This window comes from Bombus bifarius, unplaced genomic scaffold, assembly GCF_011952205.1.
Source record: "Bombus bifarius isolate JDL3187 unplaced genomic scaffold, Bbif_JDL3187 scf7180000008030, whole genome shotgun sequence".
Lineage (NCBI taxonomy): Eukaryota > Metazoa > Arthropoda > Insecta > Hymenoptera > Apidae > Bombus > Bombus bifarius.
The window spans coordinates 202,454-222,989 of NW_022884401.1; the positions used below are offsets into that span (position 1 = coordinate 202,454).

Genomic DNA, 20,536 nt, shown 5'->3' on the forward strand with positions numbered 1-20,536 from the left:
TTTTCCCAGAAACGTTAATCTTTGAAAAAATTGAGAGAGAAGCAATCACGTTTGCTATTTGTCAAATTAGCTATTCAAACTTCCTGATTACGTATAGACGTTTCCGATTAATTTCGAGTTAAAAGATTCATTTTCTGTCCTCGTTGGGTCGTCGACCACGATCCTCTGTTCGATCTTTGTCACGAGAAATTACAATTGAGAGGATGAAAATCGTTCGTGGTGAACTTGTCTCGTCCGCGATCAGGTCCAGCCGCTGATAACAGAAATTCCATCGCACATCCCTCGGTCGTTTACTAAATGTCCATCGAGGGATGGCCGCGGGGGTGAATCGGCTCAACAAGTGTTACGTCAGAACGAGCTTGCGTCTACGGTTCGGTCGATTCGCGAGGGTGTCGACGTGCTCTCTCGTTCCACGTCTCATAATCGGAGGCGGTACCTCGCAGGTTTTGTTGTTTCGACCCGTGCGATGCATTTGTTTTCGTTCGAGCGCGACTTACATAAAATATTACCAGAAACTGAATCGATCGACCGCGCTTTCACTAAAATTTTTAATAGCTCGTTACAAAGAATAGAAAAAAGAGAAAAAGAAAAGAACGGAAGAAAATTCGTGTCAAGAAGTCGAGACAAGACAGAGAACGAGCACTCCATATGGTCAAACAATATGGAAGATAATTTGATAATGAATACAATAATGGCGCAAAATGTTATCCGCTGATAGATCATTACCGTTGGAATGCAATAAAACACCGTACGCGCCGAGTGAAAGGGCGAATTTCCGTAAGAAGTTTCACCTCGTTTATGCGTGGAAGTTTTTGTCAACTTTATTTTATTTATCGCTCCTTATATAAAACAGACTTCGTATACTATTATACAGTATCGATAATCCGAACCATAAAAAACAATTAACGTTATTATCTTTTACGTTTACTCGTTATGCCCTAATTAACGTGTAGTTAGAGTTTATGGTTCTCTACGAACTTTGAAAGAGCTATAGTTAAACTAGTTACTGCTTGCAAACTTTCCGAAGCGAGTAATAAAATTCGCAAAAACGAACGTTACTTAGATACAATGATTTTTACAATCCTTTTTACATGATTTTCATTCATGACATTCAAACAAATTTGAAACAAATTTTTTCAAACAAATGACAAGAATCTGAATTCGTCGAAATACGTATCCGCTGCAACAATAGTCTGAATCCTGTCCCAAAAACGCAGGAAACCGTACGACAGGAACTCTCCGTGGGGAAGCTATTGAAGCAGAGTCTTCGTCGAGAGGATGATCCACGGTGGTGGTAGATTTGCGTTGGAATCGTCGATGGTACCGTCCGGGTGCAAGGTTCGTCGGTGGACGGCGGAGGACGCGGTATCGACTTTGGTGGTGGTGATGGTGGTGGTAGTGGCACAGCTGGCGTGGAGAGAGCGGGGCCGGAACGGTGTCGGGAGGGAGAGAACGCGGGTCGCGGTTAGGTAGGGGAGGGTTGGGCAGCGACACGGTGTTGGGGGAGAGGATGGAGGCGGTAGGTGTCACGTGGGCGCGAGTAGGCCCCGCCTCCGCGAAGTAGCTCGAGGTACGGCGCGTCATTCATGGCCGAGCTAAAGGCTGCGCCACTCTCCGGGTCCGTCCAGCTGCAGCGGCTCGCGAGAGGAACTTACGGGAACACCTGTCTCCCCCGCGTAACCGTGAACATCCGGCGAGGACCGCGCCGCCGACGACGACGACGCCGATCGGCACCAGGGAGACCACCGCGCTATCACCGCGACCGCCGCCAAGTGCTACTACGCGCTTCAACGTCCGCATCCTCCTCGATAGTGGATCGCGAGAGTGTCCGGTGAGCCGTGTTCCGGAGCCGGTGGCAGGCTCGCGGATAGGCCGCCGGCTCGCGTCGTGCATGGGACCGATCATGTGTCGACAGTGTGTCAAGTGATTGCTATTATTGGTCGGGGGTTTGTTTTCTCGTTCTTGGTGGAGGTATATGTACGTAAAGGGGGAAGCTTGTTGCTAGTAGAGTAGAAGAGATATAGAGAGGTTTCGCGTGGAAAAAAAGACACGGAAGTGTCCGTTGTTTTGATCGGTGGGTGTGTGGTTTTTTTTTCGTACGAGGTAACATTATTGTTGGGTGTGATTCACGGTGTTTCAACGGACGGACAAGATTGACGTTCGTGGTGGAGGGCTGGCTAATGCACCGCGGCGGCGGTGTCGCCGGAAGCGGTGCTGGTGGAGCCGCCGGTATCGCCGGAGGATCTGCCGGAAGTGGTGCGTTACCCTCGACGAGTCACCGCGGCCTCGAACTGGAACATCCGTCGGCGATGCCCGGTGCCCCGGGTTTTCATTGGGGGGCGATGCTCGCCGGCCACCATGCGGCTGCCGCGGCGAGCATGATGCAGCCACCCCTGTCCGCGGCCGGTGAGTACACCCCCGCACCGGCACACCATGGCCCTACTCATCCTGCCATGCCTATGGACCTTCACGTTCACCAGGGATTCCCTTACTACAGGTTAGTCCATCGACCGATTCGTGTTCTATATCGATTCCACTTGGGGGTTGCCTTTTTGCCTTTAAACCTTTCGTTAGGATTCCTTTCGTTGAAAGCAGTGGTAGCCAGGTACCGTGTTGGTTATCATGGTAGTTAAACTCTTCCTAGGGTATATATATATATATGGCTTATTTAGAAAAGATTACGATTGGTCGCACCATTGGTGATTTCATCACAAAGGTTTTGTTTCAGAGAGTATCTAAGATAACTTTAGTTGTTGTTTAGGATCCATCGAGAATAGCACTAGCTTTGTCGAATAACGTGGTTTAAAGTTCCTTAGGATACAGGTACATGTATCTTATTTAGCATGATTGAGCATGAGGTTTATGATTGATGCATTGGCAATTTACCAATAGAAGTTCCAAGTAAATATTGTTTAAGGGAATATCTAGGATTAAGATTCTCTGATTTTTGTTCCCTGTAATACATAATAAAAATTTGCTGTAGCCACGGCTATTATTTTAAGTATCGTACAGATGCCTTGGAAATTATACGTATCAAGATACAAATATTTGAATACCAATTGGTATCGAGTTATTCGTTTTAATGTACAATATTTTGCTTTCGATCCGATTACAAATTGTTCAGCGTTCGGTTAGTTCTCTAGTCTGATGTGAATCTTTAACGTATATACTTTTACGTAAATCTGTATGGTTGGTTCCTTCTTTTCTTACCGATATTATTGCCTTTACGATCGAGTTACTTTTTTCCATATCAGATTCGATGCACCGTCGAGCGTATAGGTAGGCAATGTCAGCCTTCGAAATTTACCTTGTAAATATTTCTCTGCTAAACGAATACTCTCGTGTTTACCCATTTCGAGCAAACACCTTGCTTAAATACTCTCTTTACCTTAGTTCCTATTAGACAATCAAGTTCGTTGACGTTTCTCTCATACCAGTCTTCAGCCTTCCACTTCGTGATTCTCTTGATCCTCTTCAACCAAAAACAAATAGTTTATTCGAAATTCGAAATTAAAGTTATATAATGTATGAGATTATCATTAATCTGGCTAATATTTGCCCACTTTTTCCTAAATTTCCTTCCACACATAGATACTCCTCCAAAGTTCCGCAACTTAACTAAAATCACTTCCAAACATTACGAATTCTGTTATCAGTACCGTAAACGCACTGTTAGAACACACATGGTTACACGGTAGACGACACGAAAAATCCGAAGATCCGCGAACGATGCCGCAACTATCGATGATCACTGGTTGTAAATCGCGCAAAAATATCGGCATTCCTCGCGAATAATTAGACGCGTTTGTTACCCCCTTCACGTGCGCGCAATAAATAATTCCCGAAGATCGGCAAACGTTACAGAACTGAATAATTTATGAGACAGGATATAATAATTAAATGACCAATAGCTGGTTATGTAGTTCGATGTGTAACCATGCTTCTATCTATTTTCCTCTTTTTCCCTCTTCATCCCCTATTCGCTTTTGCTCTTGGTAGCGGTATAACGCCACATAAACCGCATAAAGTAACTTTTCATATGGTTGGAGCGTGATTACGCGAAATAATATGTCGCTTGTTCATGCGTAAATTACGAGGGACATGCGAGCTAACTTTCTGTCTAAGGGTTTTATTTCGCGAATACACTGTACACATCTCGTTGTTCGTATCTAGCCGAGCATGCTCGACACGTACAGGGTTTTAATGTAATTTGGCACGCGGTGGACGAACGTGGCCTGCACGAACGAACTTGCTACCAGAAATGACTGAAACGTCGAGAATCCATCGAACGTTCTATTATTTATTTCTTCTTCGTTCTTGACTTGTTTTTCTTTTTTTTTTTTTTTTTTTTTGGTGTATCGAGTTTATAACTGGCTGGAAAACGATTAGGCAGATGGTTTGCAATTATGGCGCGAGAGAAGTTGGTCGTTAACGATACTTTGACTGATCAACTGTTCTGACGATCTCTGCGAAGTGTCTGCTAACGACAGATATCTTGTAAGTTCTTTACACATCTTCTGGTTTCTATATAATCTTGATTGCCGCGTTTCGTTACAGCGCTCGTAAAATTTCTAACTGTTAGATATCCGTAAGAAGTAAGTGAACCACGTTATATACAGAAACGTTTTCCTTGCCGAAAAACAGGCTCGAAGCGGTAATTTACACGTAACTCGCGCGGTAGTGTTCTCGACACGTGGTGACAAGATATTTCAAGGAAGTAGAAACGTCGGTTTCATCGGTGAGACGTGCGTGAAGTTTTGAAATTTTCGGGATCGGCGAGAGGCGGGTTGTGGAAGTGCTGTAACTGGTTCGCTGATAACGCAACGCTCACAGCGAAAACCAGTTCGCCGTTGCACACGCGTGTCTCTCGTATAATATTTATAAAGTCGATTTCTTTTCCTCGACATGTAACCGGGCCGTGTGCGCGCGTTAATAAACTTCAGCCACGGACAAGTTTATCTCGTGCTGAGCGATTCTATCGGCTCGAGCGTTTATCCTGCCTCGCGCGGTGTACGTACACGCGTGAAGATTCAATTAGTTATGACAACTCTGGATTCGAACGTGAATTCGAACCGTGGACGTGCGTGGAAATAAGAAACTAAGTTAGAGATCGTCTCGTGTTTTTTTCTGATCGAGTCTTTGATGGCAGTGTGTTTCGTTTAACCCTTTAACTCTTTCCTCTACGCTATACTGGCAGATGAAAGAGTCTTTGGTATAGAGGTCGAAACTGTTTCTGCCAATACGGAGAAGATACGCGCATGAATATTTAAGTAGTTTGTGAGCGATGATTGCGAATAAGTCATTTGTATCTATATTTGGACTGAACAATTTCTTTTCCAACTGCAACATTTATTTATTTAACATAACGAAAGAAGATGTACAAACATACATTAAGCTTTATTTCATTGCTAATAAATTATTGCTATATTCCTCTCGACAAAGAAGAACACTCGCGTTACATATCTGATGATCTGATGCAATAACTTTGCTGCAGTAGAATCTACTTATTCATAGTCAGACAGAAAGAAGCGATTCAGACGTACAATAAATCACTACTTTCCAAAAGCAGAGAAATATTCGCACGTTACTATACGTTCTAGCGTAGCTTCTTCTAATTTCTTTTCCAATAACAATATTTACTTATTTACAGTAAATCAAAAACAGGATATCCGAACGTAAAATTCTAACAGAACCTCGTTCGCTGCTTCTTCAACGGCATAAACTTCCTAATTAATGTCCCTCAGGAAAACGTCGAGAAAAACCAACTCTGATAATTACCACACGGCAACAATTTCAAGAATCACTCCAGCAAAAACGTTGACCCCGACAGCGAAACAATGTCTAGCATTGAAACGCGGGTTTCAATTTTCCCGTCCTTAATGCACAGTTGCAGCGGCGCCACTTTGGTGTTCGTTATCAATTTCCTAAATTGCTCTAGGAGCGAAGCACGCGAACGATATCGGGCTTTGCCGATTCTCATCCCACCGATGGCAATTACATTTTTCCCTTGCGAACGTGCGCCCGCGCACACACATTTACGGCGACCGAACGTCGCGTAACGTACAATATTATTTCACGTGAGACGCGTGTTCCGTAATTTACGCGGCTCGATATACGATTCCGTGTAATTGACAAGACGATCGATGGATCCGATACAGAGATCTAATCGAGATAGCCGCTTCGATACGACTTTTTTGTGTCCTCCTCCTCCTCCTCCTCCTCCTCCTTCTTCTTCTTCTTCTGGTTCTCCACCCGGTTTCTGCCCCCTTCAGGGTTTCGAGGAAGCCTTTCGAAAAGCTGCCACGGTTGTTCTTTGTTAATCGTCGCGATGGCATGGATGTGGTCGCGGGCGCGCGCGCGCGCGCGAGCACACACTCGTTCATCGGTTCCACTCGTGTACTATAATTATTCACACTCCATAATGCAGTACACGGCGATACGTAATCTCGGCCAGGGTCTGAAAAGGAAGTGTACGAACCATTCGTGTAATTATACACTCGCCGTAGTTTAATCTTCTAGCAAATTGTATTAAGATTTTTTACGAATTTTCGCACGTTGTGTCGTAAATCTATTCGCCGGCCGAATAGGATACGTGTACGGTAAATGGGCATCGCCCATTTTCAATAGGCTTCGATTAATCGTTTCTATGTATCATTCCCCTTCTCGCGTTTTCATTCCCGTTTTTCTCCTTCGTCGTTGTCGATTGATTCTTTTGGAACGAAGGGAGCTGTTGCTTGTGTAACTTGCGATTGTCGCGACAATTTCGGAGTTGGATGATATCGTGTACATAGTTACAGTCGGAGAATGTAGTAGGAGTGATATAATAAATAGATTTACAGAGACGTAACAAACTATGAATTATATGAAATTTCTGTGAAGTAAGCAATTTGCTTTCATTGGGAGATTTAAGTTCATTTCTTTAAAAATCGAAACAAATTTGCGCGCGAACAATGAAAATTTCTATGAAAAGTTGCAATCTATTTATAGATTGTGAAATTTAGGTTAGTCTTTTTACGGATTTTAATGTATGCTTGTTCATTAGACAAACACGCGGTTAATTGCAGCCTCTAAACAACAAAGACCGATATTAATTTCTGATTGACATTCTCTAAGATATACAGTGCAGCTCGTAATTTGTTAGTTCAAAAAATATATTTCACCATTCAATTATAGGATAGCTAACTAGTATTTGTACACGTTTGCCTTTTCCATCGTCTTATCTCGCCATCGAATCTCTCTAATATGCACTTAATATACCATATCCACGTCGAGCTTGGAAAAATCTTAAATCGAATAACTTTGAAAATAGCCGACCTCCAGAATTATTTTTGAAACGTTGCAAGAGAATTCGCTTGATTGGTTAAACTGCATGTCATGTTTAAGTTTCGAATATAAATCTGAATTTTTAAGTGAAATGAAATTCAAATCGTATAATTTTATAGAATTCCTTTCGAAACATTTCGTCGATTAAATTTTCCTACAGTTTTCTCGGATTAACCCCACCTTTCCTTTGATCTCATTTGACCTCGTTTTAATTCACTCGCAAAATTACATACTGAAATAATTCTGAAGCTATTCATCTTTCATATTAAATTCTCTTAAACCACAACACATCTTTGCAGCCAGAAAAATATTGACTCTCGAGATTAATTCCTGTTTTAATCATTCCTTAATCCTATCCTACTTATGTTTTGACGACATCATGAAAAACTATTCCCGATTTGTCTCCGTTCAGGCAGATTCCCCCGGCCGATTAATTAGCATCGGCGTGATAAGCTGACAGAGCCGGCTGTGACAGCGTTAGCGAGAACAGCGATCGAACGCAAGAAGCGGCACGCAAGAAACTTATTATAATCCGTGGCTCGTCCAGGTTATTAGCATTCCGCTATCAATTATCCGGCAGCCCAGGCGCTCGAAATAACGAGCGTTGCTCCGTTCTCTTCCATTCTCTGCCCATCATGCGTCTCCTTTCTTTTCATCGCCGGAATAATCGTGCTGTTTAATCGCTCGAAACGCTTCGCTGATATTAATCGATTACAAAATTTATTTCACCTTTTATCATTCCACTGAAACGTTATTGTGAAGAACAGCTGTACTTTCAGACGAAGAGGAGTTTGCATTATGGCGATGAGCGTGAACGAACATCGCGCATATTACATCTTTTTGAGAAATAACACAACCGTGAATCATGAATCCTAGATGTTTAAATCTCAATCCCTAAAACTCATCTATTTCACTTGATTCGAGGTAAAACGTTCCCAGAGGAGAACTCGGACAACATTTGCCTTTCTCGTTGTGTGCTCCGCGGCGATGTTTGACGGATAGATTGAAGTGGTGCTCGAAGTATAATGTCACAGAAGTTGTCCGGTGAAAAGAACTCCGTCTTCGACGTACGAGAACGAGAGTACGCGGACGACGTGTTGACCTAGCGGTGCGTCGAGCACCACTTGTTGCCGTGTCGTGCCTCGGGTACTTCTGTCAGTATACTCGAAGCTGCCGCTACTCAAGACGGCCTCGAACCTCTATTGACAGATGCAATCGTCCGGTATTTGCATTAGATTAAACAGTTCCGATAATCGTTGCTGCTCGTGCTCGTCCTAATTGGATTTATCGTGTCCCGTTGTGTACGTGCGCGTACCGATGTTTCGCTCACAGCTGGACCAACGATCGCTGTATCGCCGTATTTGTTAATAATAAAAGCTTTATCAAACTGAGATCAATTGTTCGAGAATTGCGAAAAATATTCGACTTTTTCGATTAATCGCGTTTAGGAAATACCCCGAACATATGGAATTGAAGGAATAGCTTCAAAACCTTGGTGTATTTGAAATTTTGAAACGTCTGAATATCTAGAAGTTTGAGAAGCGTGGTATTTGAATTTCTGGTTGCCTGAGACTTGGAAAGTTTGAAATATTTAAATATTTGAACGTTTGAATGTACGTATTCAAATCTTTGAGTATTTGATTCTTCGAATGTTTAAATATTTGAAAATTTCAATATTTGAATTTTTCGAGATTAAAATGCAGGCCTAAAATGTTATTTGAGTAGCTTAATTTGGTAAAGAGATTACGGGGCACTTGTAGTGCGATATGAAGTTGTATTTTAACTGAAGATGAACACGATCAGTGGAATTAGTAACTAGACTGACAGACGGTACTTTAGGCAGACACCTCGTTTAGACTTCGGGTTATTTAACACGTTGCAAGTGAGAAATAGTGCGATTAAGTATCAGAAGGAGTATTATTATACTCCATTCGAGATCGTTAATCATCGTTTTACTTGTGCTGCTGGTAAGATGTAAGTAGGTCAACATATGATGAAGTTCGTTAAAGCTAATTGTAATATCCTAATGTACAGCCCTTTAACACGCTGTTATAATCTCAGGGGATCTAGCTCCGACACGTATTCGTAGAAATGTCAAAAAAAAAAAATATATATAGACATAATCTGCAAACGATATTAAAATATATTTGGAAAATTGTCTAAATCTCTTCAATTTTATTGTCAATGTATTAAAAGCTATATTGTTGCTACGTTACTCGTTGAAACGAATTTTCCTTAAAAACAGGTTTTAAATTTTTCTAACGTTTAAGATGATATTTAAACAGCCCAGAGCGGAATACTTATATTTATTTTAAAATTACACAGTTCTATGAAACTTATACGTGTCTTTACTCGAAAATTATTGACATTAAGCATACTCACCTGTTTTCTACGTTCATCGGAGGTTTAAGAGTACCTCTAAAGTTACACACGTCTGACACCTCATTGTCGTAGAAACGTGTAGAGCTACTGACCGACTTGACAGGTTACTTTCCACTGAAAACTCGAGTAGACCGGGTTTCTTTGATCTTATCGATAATGATGTTACTCAGAAGCGTGGCCGGATGTCGAAATGTGCCGCGACTGTAATGTAAGCCGACCATTTTAAATAAATTCGATTAAGCAACGAGAAAAACGACCGTGACTCGTGCTTCGCGTTACATTTTCGTAATTGATATAACAAGTAATCGAAAAAAATGTTTTTCTAGGAAAATAATTACGGTAATAATTGGTTATATGAAATACAATTCAGAAGAGCACATTTCCGATGTAGAGTCGCTACTTTTTGCTTAAATTTAATAATAAACAGAATGTTATAAAAAAAACATCGACAGGTGAATATTTTGTAAATCAATTTTAGTAGATTAAAATTGTGATAGCCTTAATGGATTACTGTAGAAATTTCGTAGTCGATATAATTGGCAGAGATAGGTAAAAACCGCGTCTAATAATATACTTAATTAGCGCATTGTGATTCAGCGAAATCGGACGTAGTTGATTTCGCGAAATTTGTCGAAAAGCTACGTGAGCGAGAACCGGTTACACACGTGCCGACAGTGGCAAAATGATAAATACGAAGGATTTAATCAGTATTATAAATCATACGTGTGCACGCGCGATATTGAATCCGCAATAAGAGGGAATGACCGCAAAACCATCGTCGCTTTGTTCGAACGAAAATTAATCGCTTTGCTCGCCATTTGCAAGTATAATAATCTCGAATGTAACACTATAAATAATGATAACTAAGAGACCGATAATGTCAATAAACTTCAACATTCCGTTATGTACATGATTTTTTTCTATAAAAAAAGAAATAAATAATTTACAAATGCTACATGTACTACCAAAACAAATGTAAAAGGAGTATAGCTATTAATTCCGTTGGTCAGACTATAAACATTCAATTAAAATTATTTTGCGCATCGTCGAGTAAATAACGAAATCACGATCATACCATATGTTTAATCTTGATCCGCTTGAAATTAAGATACGAAATGTAAATTGTAATCTGACGCACATAATACCGGTGTCGATCGCGCACCAGCATTGTCAGTCGAGTCTGGCCGACTTAAATTGCAGGCCTTCGATGTGTACATACGGATCTGCTGACAGTTTGTCTGGAGATTGACGGACAAACCAGAGATGGCTGCGTTTAATATCTCCGCGATGCATCATCGAGCTTTAAGCTCTCTCGTGACGGAACAAAATTGATGACAACGTGCTGCTAATTAACCAAGCGACGACGCGTTCGTTTTACGATCTTCGATCAAGTTTCTGCTATATCTCTTTCATTGTTATTTCGTAACAGTATCTAGAATTCTGTTAATAGAGCACATTGACCGAATCTGAAATTAAATGCTATCTCGTCGATGTTACTAAATCTATCGCTAAATTACGAAGCTTATAGAAAGTAGAGTTGGTGAATTTGGCTTTTGACTGGGTCATATAAAACGAGTGAACCCTAAGTTTCGACGAGTATTGCAGTCGTTCTTCACGGTAGTCGAATTCGATCGCGAGGCAGCCAGTTGAGAGAAACTGGTGCACGATGATCAGTCGTACGACGACACGCGTGTCGGCTGCACACGGACAGTGTGCACGCGGGAGACACGGTCGCACAGGCATTGAGAGCGTTATTGAATGATGGCTCGTCCAACTGCTAATGGGGCCGGACGCTCGCGCGACACATCGCAGAGAAAGAGAAGAAGAATCTGTCTCTTCGAATGGGATGGAAAAGAACGTACGAACCGAACGTACGTCGCGAGAGAGGAAGGAAGAAGGGGCGAGGAAAAAAGGGTTGTCTCCTAAGAAGAGTGCGCTCGCGCGCGCGCTCTCTTGTTGCTATTGCACCGATGCACAACCGATGGATGCATTCTTCCGTCGTTCCCCGAACCATTCGATGGCAGAGGAGAACCGAAGAACCGAGAGACTGCAGTCTGGCCTCGCCTGGACCCGACTTCTCCTCGCTTCTCTCTTTCCCTCCCGCGTGTCCAACGATAGCTCGCGAGACTTCGAAGGCGTAGCCAGGCTGGCTGCTGACCAACCGATAAATAAAATAACTCGATTCCGTTTTTATCCAGTCGATGCTGCATCGTCCCTCTTTTACTCTTTCGAGTACGCAATTTCTGTTTCGAGGTTCTAAACGTTAGAACACGTGAATTTGGCGAATGGCCTACTCTGGTATAACACCCCCCTTATTGGAAGAAAGTCTTTTTATCTTTGCCAGTTATATTTGTCGAAAGGTCGCTGATGTTTTTATGGCTATATAGGATTCTATAAAATATTCCCATTCTTCGCCACCTTTTTGCCATCTTCTTCGCTCCTGAACTTTTCTCCTTCGTACCCTTTTCTAATCTTTCTTCCAATATTTTCCTTTTTCCACTTTGTATCCTCAGCCAAAGTCGCAGTCGCTAGTACACCCTGGTAGCTGGTTCCCCTCGGTCCCTTGAACGGGCCGTAGTACCATGGGCAGCCCGGTAGTTGGAAGCGCGAACTTTTTTCTCAGCTATCGGCCCGGTGGATCGCGCTGCGATGCTGGACTGCAATCAGAATTGATTATAGCCTGCCGAAACTGCGCCGCGGTCCGGCGCGTTCATATTATACAACTCGCCCGCGGCTCAGCCGCGTCTCTCGCTCGCTCGCACGCCGTCTCCCCCTCGAGTCAAGATCATTCGAGGAGGGCCGCTGGCTTCTTCCCTCCCGTCGTCCCTCCTTCGATATGCACGCTGTCCCGTGCCCGACGTCACTGACCCACTCGTGCCGTGCCTCCCGAGGGATTCTCTCGTCCTTTGTCGGACCGGCCGGCTACCCCTGCGCTTCCTTTTTCCCGAATTTCGAGACCATGTCGCTCCATACAGTCCTGAAAACGGCGCTTTGCGAGGAAAATGCCGATAAAGGCTGTGTGTCTGGAAGTTAAGTGATGATTTTGGAGAAGAAGTTTAATCCAACGAGTGTACGAAAAAGTACTAAACTTTAATATCGCAATTAGAATCAATATAGATACTTTGTAACCATATGCGAAGGATGAGAATTCGAGTATTTTCTCGTTGAGTGATAATTTTGCTACAGAAAGAATATACGTAGAAACGTGTAGCTAGTTGGTAATTTTGCAGTGGTGACTTTGTGCGATGTTGACTTATGTCTCTGATGTTGCAATGTACGCCAGAACGTAATAGTTGGATCGCAATTTGCGATAGTTTTGTGCAAAAATATGCGCCTGGTTAGAGTTACGTATACGTTATTACGACTGGCAACTTTTATAATATACAAAACTGTATTTTATACGAAAGCCATAAAGTGTCAGCTCTGCAAGCTTCTTGCAAAGTTTCGTTTACTCGGTATCCAATCAGACAAATATCTCGGCAATCTTCAGGATGGTACGGAGGCAAGTAATATTCTGCAGCATCGGAAACGTTAATTAATAGGTCGTACATCAGTGAAACCGAAGGGTGTGTACCGCAGAAGTGATTTAATATCCGCTTTAATTAGTTTGAAAAACGCCCATTGAGAAAAAGAGAGCCCTACGCCTTGCACGCTACTTTGCTACGTTTTATTTCGATGCACTTGGCTATCAAGGCCGCGTGCGGTTTAAAGTTCACCGTTCAACCTGTTGTTTCAAGAATGGATATTCCTACGAACAATTCTACTTTGATCATCACAAATTTCTCATAAAATATTCGATTTGTTAATTCATTTGTTAATCTTCACACTTTCGTGCAATCACGAAAATATTTTTCGATAGTTGTAGCTTAGCTATGAACGTCGTTTTTCTCTAAATATTGCTGGACGTCATTCTTCGTTTTATTTCAAAGGAAAGATCTCCCATCTGGTTCTTCATCGATTCGAGGCAATCGTTCCACCCCTGAAACGTTCCTGAAAGAACTTCCAAGAAACTGGATTGTTTGAATCGAGCCTACTGGTATTCCACGGCTGTTTATACGTAACGCGGACAAGAAAGCGGACATGTAACTGCATAGACTTTTTTTTTTAATGGCAACTAAATTCTCGGTAGAATTCCAACAGTGTTCAGTGGCGATCGTTGCCACGGCGCCTGATATTTCTCATAAATCGGGAACTATATCTTGGACGAAGTCAAGGTCCGACGACGTGGAATGCAGTAAAGCGCCGCGTATTTCGCAAACGACCGGGTATTAAGTTTGAGCCACAAAGTACCATATTTGTCATTATTTTCTGGAAAGCAGTAAAAGTGGCCGTGTGCTTGTTCGGAGAACAAGTGCGTATTTTAATGGCTCAGTGTCTCTGCTCTTGGAATACTATTTAAGGTTTATCGAGTCGTCGTTTTTGTAATCTGCGTTAAACGTTGTCGAGCACATTTGACGTACGTCACTCGACAGTTTTTGCAGTAATATTAAAATCGCATCTTAATTTCGAAATTTATCTATTTTCGCAAATTATAACCTGTCGGTATTGTGGCGTAGTAGACGCTTATCATTTCGCTTTTCTACGGTAAACATCGCGATGACAACATCACCCTGATCGTAGAATTCCGCGGTTTTTTCCTACTTTTTATAGCGTAGAAGAACATCGAATGATATGTATCAACCGAGTAATGAAACCTATCGAAGCGTAAAATGTAAGTTTTTATGAAACTTTCGCGCTGTGCTTCGCGGCGCGGTGTTTGGACCAATACCTTTTTCTGATCACATTACGTCAACCTTATTACAGCTTATGCAACGATAGAAAATCGTAGCTCGATATCGCGGTGCGTAGCTGGTCGTTAGTAGAAAGTTATATCCATTTACGTGATATGAGAATAGCTTCGAGAATCACGAGTCATAGCCATGAACATTTTGTACGGTTAAGAACGGTGATTTCCGTGATACAATCGATGCTCGTCTGCTTCTTCCAACGGTATCAGACGCGACTTCTATATTTATCTATTAGACAGAATACGACCATCTTATCTTGCGTGTCTTATTTTAACAAATATTTCGTTCGATGACTTTCCAGTCCATAAAATTTCATCTTTGCCGAGACGATAGCCTTGACAAGATTTGATTCTTCCAGTGATTCAAAAATCTTAGTTCTTAGTTGCAAACGATATATTCGAGATAATATCCACGAACGATATAAAACAATGGAATTACTTTGTATGTATCTACAATTGTCTCGTCTTCGATATTTACAGATAATTTGGAGTAAAATTTTATCAGCATCGTCGATGTAATTTTCGCGTTTGTTCGCCTATAAATCGCGCGCGGGCTTTAAGACTCGTTTAATTCTTACACCCTGTTGAAAGTTAATAGGAAGCGACGAAGAAAGCGTGTAAGTGGCCGATGGGTGTTGCCAGACGTAGCTGGGCACGCTGCTAAAGGGTGGGGAAGGGCGTAAGAAAAAATGTTCCTACAACCCCTCGACAGTTCTCGCTGACTCCCTAAGTCTTCGAAGCGTAACTTAGCATACTTTATTTGATTTTTTGTATTGGATAATAGTCTCAGGTAATAGGGTGGCTGCGAACCAAGCCGGAGAAATGGCAGGGTTGTCGAGCGAATTTTCACGCTCTCCCACTACTGTTGCATTAACAAATTTACATTTTTTAAATGGAAGGGTCGCGCTCTCTCGGGGTGATAACTTGCGGCCCATTTGTTCCTAGGAGAAATGAAACCGCCGGCGACGTTGCATCTTAATAAAGAATGTAACGCGACTTTGCTTGCTAAATTGCAAGACTTACAACGTGCTTTTTCATTCGAGATCTGGATGAAAAATGATCGTGGCCTTGAATGTCAGGATAGTTTCATTATTTTCCAATACTTCGTTTTTAATCCTCATTAACTACTCAGAAAGTATCTCGTCTGTTAAGTATATACTTAGCGTAACAAGCTCGCAACGAATTTACTCGCAACTAGCAACACGACCGCGATCCATCTTCTTAATAATTGCACGAGAAATTGTAGCAAAATTTTTTCTTCAAACAATAACAAGCTCGCAACATAATCACGATCCTTGTATCTAATAATCACCCTGAAAAAATTGTAACAAGAAGCTAAGTCTTTGGTAACAAGTTGCTGATCCTTAAGAAGGAAACAGGTGATTCCGTTCGAAGTCCGACGAATGACAATTTGCTACGCGATCCGTTTTCTTTGCTTACCTTCAAGGAGGCAGCAACAAACGAGATCTCGTTTCGTCCGGATGGTTCTCTTCATAATTTGTCCGGCGTGCCTCGTCCGGCTCCTTAATGTCCGCGCATTATCCCGCTATCATATTAACCCTTTCGTTTAAGGTACATATTGGGCTACCATGTGTCCATTAGCATTACATGAAACCGTGACGATAAGATCACGAGACCTATTCTATGCGGACGGCGATACGTTTATACGGACTATCGACGTCCAGTTACACCGGCCTCCAAACACGGCCTCATTACCTAATGATTGACTGACTGACTGCCAGCGAGCCGAAGTTAATCGACCTGGAAATGTCGGGAGACCGCGTTAAAAAGTTAAATCATACGGTACATTCATCGTAATTATTCGCAATTCAAGTGGATATCGCCAGGATTACCTGTACGTAGACAGAGTGACCGGTGAATTTCATTGTGCTTCTTCCGCCTCTTTATCTTCTTTCTCTTCTACTTTTATTCGACAGGTAATTTCTGAATACAGGATACGCATTATCATGGTTGTTAGAGTTTATGAATAAATCGCTCCTGGGACGAAGAAGTTCTTTTCTCAGCCTCCCAATTCTACGCGCATTCTCTTGTTGTCATCTTCTTTATTCTCTGAAAAAGTCTTCGAATTACCACGGCTAACTTTATATACTCTTAATAGTATTGTTTATACAAATTATTATTGGTAGAAAATTGGTATGATTAAATTCCATCTTTGCTATATTAAAATTATTGCTACCATGTAGCATAAGATTATACCTACTACTATTCAACCTCCTAGAAGCCAAGGTGATCAACTTCACCTTCCGTCAATTTCTTGATGTCGAAGCTTTGACAAATCAAATAACCTCGTTACATAGGATAAGATGTTCAAGTTTGTCGTATCGATCACTTGAGATAAAAAATTACTCCCTTCCAATCCTTCTATTTTCGAGTGATTTACCGTGCGTCGTACGCGCGGAATCGCGGTTAGGCTCTCTGGAAAAAATGATAGCGGCCACGATATATCTGTCCCGCGGCGTGCAATCTTTAAAACATATGTTTTTGGTAATCGTTCGCGCGGTTCTATTATCGGGCCAGGGATATAAGGAGCTGGTGAGGGGCGAAGGGGGGCGGCCGAATCCGGGGGAACATGCTCGGGGCGCGAATCTATACATATTTAATGAGAGCACGCAGTTGTAAAAAGCAGCTGGCGAATTGCTCCCCGGCAGAGTGACTCGGCCAGATACTTTTATTCAAATCTCACAGCCACCGCGCAGAGATGCTCCTCGCGGGAGTCGCGGAAGGCATATCAAAAGAAAAATGCTCTCGCCGCCTTTCCCGCATGCATAAACATAATCCCCGCATAATGTATATTTCAAAGTCTTCCGCTCGGCATCACTGCTCATTACTATTAGATTGATACTCGCCATCCCCATCCTTATGGTTCCTCTATACACCCTCGTTTCTGTTTGGCCCGAACCTTCCATATAATCTTTGAAGCGTGTCTTTGTTTTTGTATAATTTGTGTTTGTGTATAATTTTTAAATAGACGATTCGTGACGACATGGTTTAGCTTGTGATGATAAATGTTTGTAATCAGATAATTTTTTTTAAATGTAGTAAGATATTTCATTTGAGAAGAGGAAGTTAATCCGGACGACTACGTACGTAGAATACATATAAAAATACTGTAAACTAACCATTGCAAACGTGCAAGAAATTGCTTGAACTGACTGAATATCATAATATCTAAAACACTTTGCTTTAACAACTTTAAGCATAAAAAAGTTAATAGCTGCGAGTAACACCGAGACTCTCATGTTTTGAGGTTATTGCGTTTTTTTTTCTTTTTTTGTTTTCATTGATTATTCAAGAACATTTTCTTCGCGACATTTCTCGTCTCACATTTTCTTTCCATATTTCATACTATATCAAAATATTTGTTAAGTAAATTGAAATACTTCCCGTGAAATGTATAACCATATTTTTCTTTCACAAGTATTTAACAGTATAAATGAAATTTAAAACAATTTATCTATATGCGTCTAAATATTTAACATTGTTTTGACTTCGAAGTAACTAGTAAACAAAAATGGCCGTCGGTAATAAACCCGTACAGTTTGTGTCAGAATCCGATCGTCGAATTATGCAGTTAATCTATCAAATATCGTTTGAATTTTCAATCGTGAAAGTGTTATGAGTGATATATTAGTGATATGTTCCGAAAGTTTAGTTCTTTTGGTATTTTTAAGTTGTATATACCATCGAATTTGCAGTCCACCTTTATTGCATCTATCGAATGAACTTCAACTTTTTTGGTAAGGTTTTTCCTTTTTTCTTAATTCGTCTGATTTCTATAATTACACGTTGAAATTAATTGTAACACATAATAACGATACTTCTGCGATCTTTCAAACTGTTACTTTACTCACGTACTATGACACTTGTTCTTCTTACGTATTCAGCCAATGATTCTATTTGTTAAGCCAGAGTCGGTAATTATGGATCGATTACTTCGTCGATAACATTCGTATAGGTTAGGAATCTTAAGCAGTATTGACTAAAATGTGTCAGTCGCTAATAACGTAATCAAGATGAATAAATTTAGATAAAGTGAAATAGTCGATCAAGGATTACGACGATCGCTTAATTATAATAAATAGATAATAACATCGTAAATAATTTATCGTTATATAATATATTGAGAAGAAATTTCTAGCTTCTATTAAATGGAAATTTTCATGGGATAACATTTTCATGATTCGATAGGAGAAGCAAAAGGAAAAGAAATCAAAAACGAATAATCAACAAAATATGAAAAGTTCTCCTGGCTCGATCAAAAGATACAGTCGTGCAGGTAGAATCGGCACAATTAGACGAGTTGGGAATTTCAAATATGCTCGGGTGCACCGCGTGAGACGCCCGTGAATCACCGAACAGAACTTCGACATACATAAAAATGAATTACTCGCGCGAAACGAGATAATAATGAGACAGTCGGGCCCCGTTCGACGTTGCCTCGAACGCATACAAATCCGAGTAGCAGCTCCCTGCAGGAGTTATCGCGATATTTCACGTGACGTACAAACAAGGGGGCGCGAATTTCTTCGTTAAAACGCGATTTAAACCTGAAATATTCCTTCGTTGCCAATTTCTCGTTTCCTATTAGTTGGCTCCATTTTTATTTCCCGTTTTCCTCGATAAATTTTACGAAAGATTTCAATCAAATCTGTTTTGAAACAAAATGCATTAAATTAGCGTAATATTACATTCTTACGCATCCTATGCACTCTGTGTACTTCTTTCTTTATTTAAATCTATCTCTTGCATCTATCTATTGCGGTCATTAGCAACTACGTTAATTTACACAAAGATAAGTATTTTTTAATTTCTCGTGTATGCATAAGCATTTGCAGTGTACTAATAAAACGATAATTCAGAACCATAAACGCGTGAAACAATAGTTGCAAATTGAACGTTTCGAGGCAGCTCTTTACGATTGACCCGGCTAGAGGTGGGCTAGAGACCGGATCGATAGTCGTTCGATATTTATTCAGAGCGCGTAAAGCAAGATATTACGGTGCCCCGTGGCGAAACGGAGGAACGTGAATGTAGGTAAGCGGCGCGTCTGCTTTCGAGCCGCATCGGTCCGACACCGGTTAGGTCGAGTTGAATCGAGTTGATAAGGTTAACTGAGAGATACGGGGGCGTAGGGAGGTCAAGTGATTGTGTAGGCGGTACTGTTCGTCGTCGCCACATACCGCCGCGATTAACGTCGTGTACGCCCGTATACGTGCGTCCGTGTAAACGCGCCTTTCGGCGGGAGCGCGAACCTCTGATTAGACTGAACTTCTGATTAAACTGTCCCGAGAACGCATTTACACTCTTCCTTAGTCTTGTTGCACCTATGCCGTATATTTTTGAGAATTGGACCGTAAGAGGTGAACGTTTGAACGTTCTTCGTTCGTAATGTAGAACTTTCATTCTTAAAATTAGATTAGTTTGTGTTGTTTGCGATGTAAAAAATTGATAGATCACGTGTTTGATTATTGTTAACATATGAAAGACTTAAAACGCAATTTAGGTGCAGAGATATGCTTTAAAGTTAGAATTATTAATTGTAATTTTTGATGCTAGATTCGGCTGTGTATTGAACGTATTTTTAGGTACAATTTATTTCGCTGATATTCCATGCATAGACTGTACACGTGAATTTTTTATAACGTTTGATTTATTCAATTTGAACGAAAAAATCGTAATTTGCTGATAATCGTAAATCCGATATCATTAACGAGGGTTAATATCGTCAGGCAAGAGGTCAGGAATGCATAGATGCGATCATCGGATGCATAATTACCCTACTAGGCATCTTGGTCTATATATAGGTATGCTGACCCTTTAAATCCAAGTAGTATAATGTATATTGTTTAGATCTTTTTCGATATTTTATATATTTCTCGTTAACGCAATATTCTCCAGAGGTATTAAAAATGAATCATCATCATCTGCCGCTTATATTCTGAACACGACGTGCGTTTTGGTGTGAACGCGACTTAATCGCGAACAATCTCAAACAAGCAGCGCCAATTGAAAGGATGACTGTGA

General features: G+C 41.2%; 2 protein-coding genes across 14 annotated transcripts in view; both read left to right on the forward strand.

Moving 5' to 3' along the window:
• LOC117207430 overlaps positions 1 to 11,969 on the forward strand; it is a 132,679-nt gene extending 120,710 nt beyond the window's left edge. For all 5 annotated transcript variants that reach the window (XM_033447662.1, XM_033447664.1, XM_033447660.1 and 2 more), the window contains exon 23: positions 11,959 to 11,969. The gene's annotated coding sequence lies outside the window, so the exon portion shown is untranslated. The remainder of the gene's footprint in view (positions 1 to 11,958) is intronic.
• The window catches only part of LOC117207432 (protein trachealess), a 138,449-nt gene continuing 119,466 nt past the window's right edge, over positions 1,554 to 20,536 (forward strand). For 3 of the 9 annotated variants that reach the window (XM_033447669.1, XM_033447673.1, XM_033447672.1), the window contains exon 1: positions 1,555 to 2,497. In XM_033447669.1, the coding sequence (XP_033303560.1) occupies positions 2,181 to 2,497 (317 nt within the window). In that variant the 5' untranslated portion in view covers positions 1,555 to 2,180. Of the gene's footprint in view, positions 2,498 to 18,055; positions 18,250 to 20,536 lie in introns of those variants that run through there. The other 6 variants (XM_033447671.1, XM_033447670.1, XM_033447676.1 and 3 more) reach the window with 4 other exon arrangements.